Source organism: Somniosus microcephalus, chromosome 12, assembly GCF_052327205.1.
Source record: "Somniosus microcephalus isolate GS21.2 chromosome 12, FLI_Smic_1.0, whole genome shotgun sequence".
NCBI classification, from domain to species: domain Eukaryota; kingdom Metazoa; phylum Chordata; class Chondrichthyes; order Squaliformes; family Somniosidae; genus Somniosus; species Somniosus microcephalus.
In genome coordinates this window covers 9,827,916-9,843,034 of record NC_140998.1, presented here as the reverse complement: position 1 = coordinate 9,843,034, position 15,119 = coordinate 9,827,916, and the positions used below count along the sequence as shown (strand labels likewise).

At 47.4% G+C, this 15,119-nt stretch overlaps 1 protein-coding gene across 1 annotated transcript in view; it reads right to left on the bottom strand.

The window, feature by feature from the left end:
* Positions 1 to 12,976, bottom strand: part of brf1b (BRF1 general transcription factor IIIB subunit b) — a 465,668-nt gene extending 452,692 nt beyond the window's left edge. The window contains exon 1 of the mRNA XM_086002586.1: positions 12,181 to 12,976. Coding sequence (XP_085858712.1) covers positions 12,181 to 12,367 — 187 coding nt within the window. The 5' untranslated portion in view covers positions 12,368 to 12,976. The remainder of the gene's footprint in view (positions 1 to 12,180) is intronic.
* Between the last annotated feature and the right edge of the window lie 2,143 nt (positions 12,977 to 15,119).

Sequence of the window (15,119 nt, the reverse complement as noted above, 5' to 3'; positions counted from 1 at the left end):
GCCAATTCCTTATCCAAGCTGCCACTGACCCACCTATTCCATGAGCCTCAATTTTGTTAACCAGCCTTCTATGTGGTACTTTGTCAAACGCTTTCAATGGGATGCAAAAGGATCTAGCCAGGGTAAAATGGAATCAAAGACTGACAGGAACTTAGCGGAACAATGGGTGATCTTTAAGATGTTCCAAGTACCATCCATTGCATTCCCTTCATCAGTCCTCTTTGTTACTTCATCAAATAATTCAATTAGATTAGTCAAACACAATCTGCCTTTTACAAATTTGTGTTGGCTCTCCTTAATTAGCTTAAACCTCTCCAAGTGCCCATTAATTTTTTTCCTTGATTATTGTTTCTAAAACTTTACCCACCACTGATGTTAAACTGACTGGCCTGTAGTTACTAGGATTGTCCTTGCACCCTTTCTTGAACAATGGTGTCACATCCTAGGGGGATTGTTTGCTGGTGCTCTGGGGGAGGGTTTAAACTAAAATGGCAGGGGGTTGGGAACCTGAGCAGGGAGACACAGGAAAGGGAAACAAGGATAAAAGCAAAAGATAGGAAGGAGAAAAACAAAAGTGGCAGTCAGAGAAATCAATGGTTTAAATCAAATATGGCCACAGTAAATAATAATTCTAATAGGTCTAAGAGTATTAAAAAAACAAGCCTGAAGGCTTTGTGTCTTAATGCGAGGAGCATTCGTAATAAGGTGGATGAATTAGCTGCGCAAATAGAGGTAAACGAATATGATATGATTGGGATTACGGAAACATGGCTCCAGGGTGGCCAAGGCTGGGAACTCAACATTCAGGAAAGATAGGCAAAAAGGAAAGGGAGGTGGGGTAGCATTGCTGGTTAAAGAAGGGATTAATACAATTGTAAGAAAGGATATTAGTTCTGATGATGTGGAATCTGTATGGGTAGAACTAAGAAATACCAAGGGGCAGAAAACGTTAGTGGGAGTGGTATATAGACCTCCAAACAGTAATGCGGAGGTTAAGGATGGCATTAAAAGGGAAATTAGAGAAGCGTGCAATAAGGGCACAGCAGTCATCATGGGTGACTTTAATCTACATATAGATTGGGCTAACCAAATTAGTAACAATACTGTGGAGGAGGAATTCCTGGAGTGTTTAAGGGATGGTTTCCTGGACCAATATGTCGAGGAACCAACCAGAGATCAGGCCATCTTAGACTGGGTATTATGTAACGAGAAAGGATTAATTAGCAATCTTGTTGTACGAGGCCCCTTGGGTCGGAGCGATCATAATATGATCAAATTCTTCATTAAGATGGAGAATGAAGTAGTCGACTCAGAGGCTAGGGTCCTAAATTTAAATAAAGGAAACTATAATGGTCTGAGGCGCAAGTTGGGTAGGATTGATTGGGGAATGTCACTCAAAGGGTTGACGGTGGATAGGCAATGGCAAACATTCAAAGACCGCATGGATGAACTACAGAATTTGTTCATCCCAGTTTGGCATAAAAATAAAACAAAAAAGGTGACTCAACCGTGGCTAAGAAAGGAAATTAGGGATAGCATAAGATCCAAGGAGAGGACACGATGGGTGGAAGGGCCTCTTTCTGTGCTGTAAAACTCTAAGGACATATAAATTGGCCAGAAAAAGCAGTAAACTTGAGGATTGGGAGCAGTTTAGGAGTCAACAAAGGAGGACAAAGGGATTAATTAAGAGGGGGAAAATAGAGTATGAGAGTAAGCTTGCAGGGAACATAAAAACTGACTGTAAAAGCTTTTATAGATATGTGAAGAGAAAAAGATTGGTGAAGTCAAGCGTAGGTCCCTCATCTTCCGATTAGGCACTTTGCAGCCTTTCGGACTCAATATCGAGTTCAACAATTTCAGATCATAACCTCGGCCCCTATTACATTTTTACTTATTTTTTTCCCACCCCTTTGTTTTGGATCTTCCCTCCCCCCACCCCTTTCCTTTTTTTTCTCTCTCCCACACGGCAGCTGTCTCCCATCCTGCCAGTACACTTCACACCTAATCTTGCCGTCTTTTGTCTCCACTGTCCTATTACCACCTCGTCTGGTTTTGAATACCTCGTAATGTCTCTTCTACTTCTTTTGTTCTATCGCAGCCCTGCCTTCGATCTATTTTATTTCCTTTCCAGTTTGAAAAAGGGTTAAACCCGAAACGTCACTCTAATTTCTCTCCACGGATGTTGCCTGGCCTGCTGAGTTTTTCCAGCATTTTCTGTTGTTATTTCGGATTTCCAGCATCTGCAGTATTTTGCTATCATAGGTCCCTTGCAGTCAGAATCAGGGGAATTGATAATGGGGAACAAAGAAATGGCAGACCAATTAAATACATACTTTGGTTCTGTCTTCACAAAGGAGGACACAAATAACCTCCCAGAGATGTCGGGGAACATAGGGTCTGCTGAAAGGGAGGAGCTGAAAGAAATCAGTATTTGTAGGGAAATGGTGTTAGGGAAATTGATGGTCTTGAAGGCCGGTAAATCCCCAAGGGCCTGATAATCTACATCCTAGGGTACTTAAGGAAATGGCCCTAGAAATAGTTGATGCTTTGCTGATCATCTTCCAGCATTCGATGGAATCTGGAACAGTACCCATGGATTGGAGGGTAGCTAATGTTACCCCACTATTCAAAAAAGGTGGTAGAGAGAAAACGGGGAATTACAGACCGGTAAGCCTGACATCGGTAGTGGGGAAAATGCTAGAGTCCATTATAAAAGATGTAATAGCAGAGCACTTGGAAAACAGTGACAGGATCGGACAAAGTCAACATGAATTTACAAAAGGTAAATCGTGCTTGACTAATCTACTGGAATTTTTTGAAAGTGTAACTAGTAAAATAGATAAGGGAGAACCAGTGGATGTGGTGTATTTGGACTTTCAGAAGGCTTTCGATAAGGTCCCGCATAAGAGATTAGCGTGTAAAGTTAAGGCACATGGGATTGGGGGCAAGGTATTGAATTGGATAGAGAACTGGTTGGCAGACAGAAAGCAAAGAGTTGGAATAAACGGGTCTTTTTCCGAGTGGCAGGCAGTGACTACCGCAGGGATCGGTCCTTGGACCCCAGCTATTCACAATATATATTAATGATCTAGACAAGGGAACTAGATGCAATATCTCCAAATTTGCAGACGACACAAAGCTGGGTGGGCGTGTGTGCTGTGAGGAGGCTGCCGAGAAACTCCAGGATGATTTGGACAGGTTGGGTGATTGGGCAAAAGCATAACAGATGCAATATAACGTGGATAAATGTGAGGTTATCCACTTTGGTGTCAAAAGCAGGAAGGCAGATTATTATCTGAATGGCAATAGATTGGGAGAAGGGGAAGTGCAACGAGATCTGGGTGTCCTTGTGCATCAGTCGCTGAAGGTAAGCATGCAGGTACAGCAGGCGGTTAAGAAGGCAAATGGTATGTTGACCTTCGTAGCGAGAGGGTTTGAGTACAAGAACAAGGATGTCTTGCTGCAGTTGTACAGGGCCTTGGTGAGACCACATCTTGAGTATTGTGTGCAGTTTTGGTCGCCTTATCTGAGGAAGGATGTTCATGCCATGGAGGGTGTGCAGCGAAGATTCACCAGACTGATACCTGGGATGGCAGGAATGACGTTATGAGGAGAGATTGGGTCGATTGGGCTTGTACTCGCTGGAGTTTAGAAGAATGAGAGGGGATCTCATTGAAACTTATAAAATTCTAACAGGACTAGACAGACTAGATGCAGGAAGGATGTTCCCGATGGCCGGGGAGTCCAGAACCAGGGGTCACAGTCTAAGGATAAGGGGTAAGCCATTTAGGACAGAGATGAGGAGGAATTTCTTCACCCAGAGAGTGGTGAACCTGTGGAATTCTCTGCCACAGAGGGCGGTGGAGGCCAGTTCATTAAATATATTCAAGAAGGAGTTGGATATATTTCTTGAGGCTAAAGGGATCAAGGGATATGGGGAGAAAGCAGGGTCAGGGTACTGAATTTGGATGATCAGCCATGATCTCATTGAATGGCGGAGCAGGCTCGAGGGGCCGAATGGCCTACTCCTGCTCCTATCTTCTATGTTTCCCTCCCCAAGTCACACACCATCCTGACTTGGAAATATATCGCCGATCCTTCATCGTCGCTGGGTCAAAATCCTGGAACTCCCTCCCTAACAGCACTGTGGGAGTACCTTCACCACACGGACTGCAGCGGTTCAAGAAGGCAGCTCACCACCACCTTCTCAAGGGCAATTAGGGAATGGGCAATGAATGCTGGCCTTACCAGCGACGCCCACATCCCATGAATGAATAAAAAAAAATGTGCACGCACATTTAGAATGGAAACTGCACACACAAACCGGACAGGCTGTAATTACACCCTCCCACTAATAACTGCGCTACAGCGCCTCCATTCAAGTGGGGGTTGAGGGAGCATGCAGTTATAAATGTGGGCATAGGCTTTAAGAATGGCCAAAATAACAGAATTGTTGCCCTAGTAAGTCAACAAATACAAGACAAATGTTGAAATCTGATGACCGCGGGGATCGGCAAGGATCCAGGGACCTGTGCCTAAAAGCCGCCGGCTCAGAGCAAGTTACCTTGGGGCCCACCACCGCTGCTGTCCTGTTAAAGCTGCTGCGCACACACGCACATCTCACCAGGTTGTTGGAAATTTTGAACTCGAGACAGCGACAAAATTGCCACACAGCCACCTCGGGATTTGTTCAAAGCAACTGCTATTCCACCAGGGAATAGTCACCTTACATCACCGATCTCAGGCACATTTCGAAAGCCATCTTTTAGAGAGGTTCGGGCCGACCAGCCCTCAGGGGATAAGGTGTGGGGGCATGTGCAGCGGCAACGGTCTTGTGATGCATTTATGTTGCAAAGCGGTTTCTACTTGGTGACTCTATAGCCATCATGACCGGCGATGCTGTGGGATCTGCACCGTCCACAATGAACCACCGGTTCCCCGACACCGGTAACGCCATAAGAATGACTGTACAGGGGCACTCGTTCCTGCATACAATTGTAAATTCCAATGGGGTGAAAAACTATAAACAAGATACAGGAAACTCTCACTTAAACGGCACTTTATCATCCGGAATATTTCAATAACCGGCAAAATAGATATATCTCAATACAAAACAACACCTCAATAACCGGTAATCTTGCCGATTCTACCATACATTTAACGGAACATTCTGTAGGTGAGTACAGTACATTTCTTGATTTTTTATTTTTGTTTGTTTTAAAAATTGCCTTGGTAGGTAGCCCTCTCTGTTATCCAGAATTTTCCATCAACCGGCACCATCGTGGGCCCATCGGTGCCGGACAGAAAGAGTTTACTGTAACACTGAACATGGCAAAGTTGGTGGAAAAATACTGGAAAGGCGGGATGCTACCTTAGTCTGAGTGACAATGGTATTTTGACCATTAGAACCAATTATAAAAGGTGATTTTGTTAAAGGCCATATATGGACACTGGCCAAACCAACTTTTGATAAGAAAAGGGTTAAAACCTCGATACTCAAAGAACAACTTCACACTGACGTACTGCGAGAACAAAGGAACAGGCTTAAGACGACGTCATCTGTGTCCGAGAGATTCCAGAGACCAAGGGCTGTGAGCTACTCGCTAAAACTATCGCCCAATATTAAGTATTGATTACGCTGTAAGCTTAATAAATCTTGATCTGTTGCTCAAACATACTGGCTGCTGCCTATTGCTGTCTTGTCCAAGAACTCAAAGATCATTAGGATCTTACACAATCATTCCGCACCTTATCACAAACATCTCAAGTGCACTTCACGTACAAAGGCAAATGCGCACAGCAAGATCACACACACAGCAACGAGATGGTCAATCAGATTATGCTAATACTGGTTGAGGGAGGCACTTCGGGCCAGGAAACTGATAGGAGTCTTCTTCCAATAACCCCACCGAAACCTTAACATCCAACCGAGAGCGCAGACGGGGCCTCGGTTTAACATCTCAACCCGAAAGATGGCACCTCTGACAGTGCAGCACTCCCTCAGTGCAGCACTGGAGTGTCAGCCCGGAGTGGGGCTTGAACCTGCAACCTGCTGACTCAGAAGTCAATTTGAGACCAAAAGAGCCAAGACAGCAGATGCTTGAATTCAAACATTTTTTTGTCTACAGATTTCTTGGAGGGATCGCCCAGTGATATAACATGAAAAGAAAGAACTTGTATTTCTATAGCACCATTCACGGCCTCAGGACGTCCCAAACTGCTTCACAGTCAGTGAAGTACTTTTTGAAGTGTAGTCACTGTTGTAATATAGGAAACACGGCAGCCAATTTGCGCACAGCAAGCTCCCACAAACAGCAATGTGATAATGACCAGATAATCTGTTTTAGTGATGTTGATTGAGGGATAAATATTGGCCAGGACATCGGGGAGAACCCCCTGCTCTTCTTCGAATAATGCCGGCAGATCTTTTATGTCCACCTGAGAGAGCAGATGGAGCAATTTTTCAAAAGGCCTGCAAGAAAGAACCCAAATATTTCTGGCCCGAGTATTTCTCCGCTCCTGAGAATACTGAGATATGGTTCCACGGGCACTATAAGAATCTCAGTACTTAGCTCAAGTTCCATTCCTTGTTTCAAAACGAGCATTAGCGGTCTATTTTACCCTGGTGCAACAACGCAGCCCTCACCACGTGATCCGCACGCACGCACTTTCGAGCAGGAGTTAATGGACAGCCACCAGGAGCAAGAAGCTTGGCTGGTTTTTCCCCCTTCCTTAGCCCAGGAGACACCGAGCCCAATTACAGGGCTTCAATGTACAGGAAACTCTTTTTTATCCGGCACCAACGGGACCGGCGTGGTGCCTGTTTATCAAAAAGTCCAGATTACAGAGAGGTATAGTTAAAAGGTACGAGAGCCCCGTACACGGCAACAACTCCAGGCTTCCCTGTTGCTTAGCAACATGTGCAGGAACTCCGGCCACAGACCAAGCATCCCTGTTGCTTAGCAACAAGTGCACGAACCCCGGTTACACAGCCACAGATCCAGGAACTGCCACTAATATGAAGTAAAACTTATCTGAACCTACTCCTGAATTTTGCCGGTTAACAGAGATTTCCTGTTATTTAGGTGCCGGTTGAAAGAAGAGTTTCCTGTACTGCATCGATCAAGATCAGCTCAGTCATCGCAGAAAGCACCAACTCTGATCTCCCGCTATGTACAGGTGCTTGTACTTTGACACCAGTGAATTTGGATTCCGCCAGCCCAATGCCAGCGAGCCAATTCCCTGCGTTGCTGCTGCTAAATTTGACTCCCTTACCTCGGGGGGTTGGACTCCAAGACCGACGAGTCTGGTGTCGGGGTAAGAGAATCGAATTTATTAGCACATTCAGCAGGCGCCGACTCCCGAAATCCAAATTAAGATCAGCGTTGGTCTCGGCGTAGTGCACTTATCCACTAAACCGCTTGGGGCTGCAAACAAGCAGCTTTGAAAGACAGTGTAAATCTCAGCCTTTGCTGAAACCTCTCAAGGTGCAGATACAGGCCACATCGTCCAATTGTGTCCCCTCTCCTCCTGCTGATCTACATTGGCTTCCAGCCCTGCAACGCATCCATCTTAAAATTCTCATCCCGGTTTTCAAATCCCTCCGCGGCCTCACTCCCTCCCCCATCTCTGTAACCTCCTCCACAGCCCTAAAACACCCCGAAATTTCTGCCTTCCTCCAATTCTGGCCTCTTGCGCATCCCTGATTTTATGACGTGCCTGGGCCCCAAGCTCTGGAATTCCCTCCCTAAACCACTCCGCCTCTCTCCTCCTTTAAACCTATCACTTTGAACAACCTGTCCTAATAACTCCTTAAGTGGCTCGGGGTCAAATTGTGTTTGATAATCGCTCCAGTGAAGCTCCTTGGACTGTTTTACCACATTAAAGGCGCTATATAAATGCAAGTCGCTGTTGTGGCCATTTCATAACTCTGCAAGCAATGCTCTACATTTTTTTAATTGCTCGAAAGCTCCCCAAATGACTGCACGGTAAGCAGCTGTCTGACAGTTGAAGAACCCCACAAACAGTGCCACTCACTGGCACCATTCCTTTTAGTCCACCCCCCTTAAGCAAGGAAGGAAAGTAACTTCCATTTATTTTAACGCCTTTCACAGCCCCAAGATTTTCCAAGGTGCTTCACGGCTAATGGATTACTCCTGCAAATGTAGTCACTGTTGTTTTGTAAACCGACCGGTTACATCCCACCTGTCATTCATACAGCTGGTCCCACATTGGCAGCAGCGATGCCACCTGTATCCATCAGACTGACCCCCCGAGCTCGCAGCTATTGGAGAAGGTGCCACCGAACCATATAGAAGATGCTAGCTTCAGTTCCTGGTCTGTGGGGATGCAGCCAGTCTTGAGCTGTCCCTGTGCTTGGGACCCAACACGTCCCCCGAGCTGGGAGTTGGGACACAGTCCAGTGGCTCCAGCTGGCAAATGCAAATATTGAGCAAGTATTGGCTCGACTGTTTGTTCCATAGTGCATTGGACAGCCGGTGACAACACTAGGCCCCCCCACCCCCCCGTAATGCTCCTTGGTCAGCAGGAGTCCGAGTCAAAAGATTGTGGCTTCGAGACCCTCTTCCACACAGTCTCGGCAGATTCCAATGCAATGTTAAAACAGTAGAGAAGGTGTTTTCCACGTGAGCGAGACCAGAACTAGGGGGCCATAAATAGAAGATAGTCACTAATAAAGCCAAGAGGGAATTCAGGAGAAACTTCTTTACCCAGAGAGTGGTGAGAATGTGGAACTCGCTACCACAGGGAGTGGTTGAGGTGAATAGTATCGATGTATTTAAAGGGAAGCGAGATAAACACATGAGGGAGAAAGGAATAGAAGGATATGTTGACGGGGTGAGATGAAGTAGGGCGGGTGGAGGCTCGTGTGGAGCAGAAACACCGGCATGGACACGTTGGGCTGAACGGCCTGTTTCTGTGCTGTGAGTTGTACGTAATGTCCCATCTTCCTGTTTCAGGTGGATGTCGATAACACTGTTTGAAGAGCAGGGCGATCTCCCAGTAATCCACCCCCAACCAATGCCATCAAAGGAACACGTTAACTAGTCGTGGGACATCGGTGTGTGCAAACTGATGGCCACTCTAGTCTCTGTACCAACTTCGAGGCAAGTCATTGTACGTGAAGCACTTTGGGATGTTTGAGCAATATTAAGTGTCAGCGTCCCATGGCTCCCTCGCCTCTGAGTCAGGAGGTTGTGGGTTCAAGTCCCACGCCAAAAAACTTGAGTCCAAAAACCTAGGCTAACACTCCAGTGCAGTACTGAGGGAGTGCTGCACTGTCGTAGCTGCCGTCTTACCGAGGATCTGTCTGCCCTCTCAAGTGGACATATACGATCTCATGGCACTATTTCGAAGAAGAGCAGGGGAGTTCTCCCCAGTGTCCTGGGGCCAATATTTATCCCTCAACCAACATCACTAAAACAGATAATCTGGTCATTATCACATTGCTGTTTGTGGGAGCTTGCTGTGCACAAATTGGCTGCCACATGTCCTACATTACAACAGTGACTACACTTCAAAAAGTACTTCATTGGCTGTAAAGCACTTTGGGACTACCTGAGATTGTGAAAGGCGCTATAGAAATGAAAGTTCTTTCTTATGATCGGGTGCTGCATAAACACAAGCTTCTTTCCATGTTAAAGTGGATTTACAATCCCGTCATTTCTTTCAAAGATAAATTTCAAGCCCCTAACACACCAATGACATTGCAGACACACACACTGAGTTACCAAAAGTGCTGCTACAGGCTTCGATGACACAGAGATACAGCGACAACCCAGAATCAAACCTGCACTAGGAAGCCACCTAGCCAAGACTGTCTCAAAGTTGGCTGTTGCAAGCCATTTCTGAACGTAGGAACAGGAGGAGGCCATTCAGCCCCTCGAGCCTGCAATCAATTAGATTATGGATGATCTGAACCTCAATCCTATTTAACCACTAGAACTCTTCAACTTTCCCAAAGTAAGACTGGTTATTCTGGGAGCTGGGGTGGGTGGTCATCCTTCAACAACAACAACTTGCATTTATATTGGCCAGAATTAGAGGCAACTTGTGACCATCATTGTGGGGAGGGGGGGGGGAAAAGAGACAAGAAAACATCTAACAACTGTTATAATATCACAAGAATTCTGAAATAACATTGCAACCGTTCTGCATATATTGCAATACACCACTTGCATCATCCCCGATTATCTGGACAGCTACCTACATCAGGCAAATGGCGCTAACCATTGACCTCAATTACAAAGGCACCGCATTAGACGCGCTGACTGTTACGGGCACTTGGAGCAGCTGGCTGTACCTCATTAAAGTATTGCTGTGTACTTCAGCCCCGTTCAGCTCTCCAACACTACAGGTGAAATTGGCCAGACCGCACGCTCTCTCTCTCTCCCATTAGGATCATTAATGGGGCATCTAGACAGAGTGGGAAGTGCAGAGACAGAGGATGAGGATTCCTTCCGTGCTTCTTAAATATGCCTCGGCTGCACCGCACGTGTCAGCCAAATTGTGTTGAACCAAAGCTATAGGCGTTCGGGACTGTGTTGCAATCCCGAATATTTGCAATATGTGGCTCAGCGGGTCGCACTCTCGCCTCGGAGTCAGAAGGTTGTGGGTTCAAATCCCAGTCCAGAGACTCGAGCACAAAAATCTAGGCCGACACTCTCAGCACAGTGCTGAGGGAGCGCTGCACTGTCAGTGGTGCTGTCTTTCGGTTAAACCGATGTGGAAGGATGTAAAAGATCCCACGGCACTATTTCGAAGAGGAGCAGAGGAGTTCTCCCCGGTGTCCTGGGGCCAATATTTATCCCTCAATCAGCATCACTAAAAACAGATTATCTGCTCATTATCACATTGCTGTTTGTGGGAGCTTGCTGTGCGCAAATTGGCTGCCACGTTTCCGACATTACAACAGCGACTACACTTCAAAAAGTACTTCATTGGCTGTAAAGCACTTCAGGACGTCCCGAGGAGGTGAAAGATGCTATAGAAATGTAAGTCATTCTTTTAATTTTGCAGTAATCCGGCAATAGCGAAAAACAGGAGATTGAAGCTGGTAGCAATATTTGAAGTTACAACAGTTTATCTCAAACATTGCAATAATCCTGCAACTGCAAAATATTGTACTTTTCCAACTGCAATGCAAAAGACTTGCATTTCTATAGCGCCATTCACCACCACCACCGGACCTCTCAAAGCGTTTTACAGCCAATGAAGTACTTTGGGAGTGTAGTCGCTGTTGTAATGTTGGAAACGCGGCAACCAGTTTGCTCCTCTTCAAAATAGGGCCGTGGGATCTTTCATGCCCAAACAGAGAGCAGGTCGGGCTTGTAGTGTATGTACCTTTATAAGAGAGAACTACTTTTACAGCTCCTGTATACTGTAGTACCGGCAGTGACCACACCTGTATATAAGCATTGCGCATGCCTCTGTACCCCCAGTCTTGAGACTACCCTACTCCAGTAAATACCTGTTGATTGTTAAGTTACAGCATCCGTGTGGTTATTGAAAATCATACTCTCAGAATCACGGCTCTAACAACAGAAAATACTGGAAAAACTCAGCAGGCCAGGCAACATCCGTGGAGAGAAATTAGAGTCGACGTTTCGGGTCGAAACCCTTCTTCAAAAGGGTTTCGACCCGAAACGTTGACTCTAATTTCTCTCTCCACGGATGTTGCCTGACATGCTGAGTTTTTCCAGCATTTTCTGTTGTTATTTTGGATTTCCAGCATCCGCAGTATTTTGCTATCGTACTGGAGCAGACCGGGCCTCGGTTTTCTGTCTTAGCCGAAAGACAGCACCTCCGACAGTGCAGCACCCCCTCAGCACCGCACTGGAGTGTCAGCCTGGATTTTTTGTGTGCTCAAGTCCCTGGAATGGGGGACTTGGAACCGGCAAACTTCTGCAATCACGATAACCTTGCAAAAAAATATTAAGAGCGACAGTGCAAATAATCGGGAAACGCACACATTGCAATAATAATGATCTTAATCTAAATGTACACTCTCGGGAGCCGCAAGCCTACATTTCGTTGTACTGCACTTGTGCACTAACAATGACAATAAAAGTTGATTATGATTATGGGACTGTGTGACTGCAAAGATTGCAGTAATGGTAAATGAGGTCTGCCAGTGTGCACCGGGTGGCTGAATGCACTCACCGTCCAAGGAGACGAACTGCCCGACCGCCGACGAGCCGCCGCCGCTGTTCTCCACGAACTGGACCTCGGACACGATGATGTTGTCCTCCAGCACCGAACCACAGGCCGTGCACACCGCGTCGCCCCGCGCCTGGTCAATGTCGATGTCGGTGCAGCCGCAGGTGCGGCAGACCCGGGAGCTCGCCATGGTGGGGCCGCCTGGCCCAAAACAAAAATCCCCACACCGACTCCGGCCACTGGCGGGGGGGGACTGAGAGAGAATCAATCTACAGCCACCACCGCTTCAAATCGGTTCTCCTTTTATTGTGTGTGTGTTTGAAGAGAGAGGGGAGGGGGCCCTCTAGATCGAATGAGCCCCCTCAGGAAAGCTCGAGGCTTCGGCCCGGGCCTAGGCGGTGGATCACCGGCTTTTCGTTTTTTTTTAATTCGGGTTGTAAAATGGGGGATCGAGTGCTGAGCCCCCCGCCGCGGCGGGGCTGGGTTTTTTCTCTCTCACACACACTTTCTGTGAGTGGGGAGTTGGGCGCTTGTCCTGTCACCCTTGCCCGGCGCCGCTCTCGCTGCGGGTCCGTGTCCGCTCGGCCCGGCGCTCCGAGTCCGTGTCCGCCCGGCCCGGCGCTCCGAGTCAGACTGAGCCGGCGGCCCGGAGCCGCACATTCACCGCCCGGATAGAGGGGGGGGGGGCGGGGGAATCAAAGAGGCACAGATTGAAAAAAAACAAAACTCAGCTCCATCCCTGTCACCTTCAGTATATAAAACTAATCCACTTCCATTCTAATCCATAAACACAGCTGCTGCTCCGAGTCCAAATTAATACTAAATGATTGTTTTGTGATTCAGTCCCCCCCTCCTCCTACCCAATGGTCGGATCCTTGTTACTCAGACCCAGAGCGCACGCCGAGGTGAACCACGTGCTGCCAGTTAAAGGGGCCGCACTGTCAGACAGCAACAAGCAAGAAAGACTTTCTGTCCACGGATGTTGCCTGACCTGCTGAGTTTTTCCAGCATTTTCTGTTGTTATTTCGGATTTCCAACATCCGCAGTATTTTGCTATCGTTCAAGCAAGAAAGACTTGCATTTCTATAGCGCCTTCCACGACCACCGAACGCCTCAAAGTGTTTTACAGCCAATGAAGTACTTTTGAAGTGTTGTCACTGTGGTGGGAAACAGCAGCAACTTGTATTTATATAGAGCCTTTAACGTAGTAAAAGGTCCCACGGTGCTGCACAGGAGAATTTTAAGACAAAAAGATTTATACACCGAGCCACATAAGGAGAAATTAGGGCAGGTGGCCAAAGGCTTGGGCAAAGAGATAGGTTTTAAGGAGTGTCTTAAAGGAGGAAAGAGAGGTAGAGAGATTTAGGCAGGGAATTCCAGAGCTTAGGGCCCAGGCAACAGAAGGCACGGCTAGCAAAGATTGAGCGATTATAATCAGGGATGCCAGGATTGGAGGAGCGCAGAGATCTCAGAGGGGATTGCAGGGCTGGAGCTTAGAGATAGGGAGGGGCGAGGAGGCCACAGAGGGATTTGAAAACGAGGATGAGAATTTTGAAATCGAGGCGCTGCTTAACCAGGAGCCAATGTAGGTCAGCGAGCACAGGGGGTGGTGGGTGAACGGGACTTGGTGCGAGTTAGGACACGGGGCAGTGAGCACAGGGGGTGATGGGTGAACGGGACTGGGTGTGAGTTAGGACACGGGGCAGTGAGCACAGGGGGTGATGGGTGAACGGGACTTGGTGCGAGTTAGGACACGGGCAGCCGAGTTTATCACCTCCAGACTCAACTATTCCGATGCTCTCCTGGCCGGCCTCCCATCTTCCACCCTCCATAAACTCCAGCTCATCCAAAACTCTGCCGCCCGCGTCCGAACTCGCAGCAAGTCCCGTTCACACATCACCCACCCACCACCCCTGCGCTCCCTGACCTACGTTGGCTCCCAGTCCGGCAGTGCCTCGATTTTTAAAATTCTCATCTTTGTTTTCAGATCCCTCTGTGGCCTCCTCGCCCCTTCCTATCTCTAAGCTCCAGCCCTACAACCCCCTCTGAGATTTCTGCACTCCTCCAATCCTGGCCTCCTGCACATCCCTGATTATAATCGCTCCACCATTGGCGGACGTGCCTTCAGCTGCCTCAGCCCTAAGCTCTGGAATTCCCTCCCTAAACCTCTCCACCTCTCTCTCCACCTTTAAGACACTCCTTAAAACCTACCTCCATCTGTCCTAATATCGCCTTATGTAGTTTGGTATCAAATTTTGTTTAATAATCGCTCCTGTGAAGTGCCTTGGGATGTTTTACTACATTAAAGGCACTATATATAAAATCAAGTTGTTGTATGCTAGACAGAGTTTACGACCTTTGAATTGAGTTTACTGTGCCATCCATGCATTCAATGGAAAGATACTGAAGGATGTGGTTGGATATTTTTTTCATTCTTTCACGGAATATGAGCTTCGCTGGCAAGACCACCATTTATTGCCCATCCCTAATTGCCCTCGAGAAGGTGGTGGTAAGCCGCCTTCTTGAATCGCTGCAGTCCGTGTGGTGAGGGTACTCCCACAGTGCTGTTAGGGAGGGAGTTCCAGGATTTTGATCCACTGATGATGAAGGAACGGCTGATATATTTCCAAGTCAGGTTGGTGCGTGACCTGGAGGGGAACTTGGAGGTGGTGGTGTTCCCATGTGCCTGCTGCCCTTGTCCTTCTAGTTGGTAGAGGTCGCGGGTTCAGGAGGTGCTGTCGAATTGCTGCAGTGCATCTTGCAGATGGTACACACTGCAGCCACGGTGCACCAGTGGTGGAGGAAGTGAATGTTTAAGGTGGTGGATGGGGTGCCAATCAAATGGGCTGCTTTGTCCTGGATGGTGTCGAGCTTCTTGAGTGTTGTTGGAGCTGCACTCGTCCAGGCAAGTGGAGAGTATTCCATCACACTCCTTACTTGTG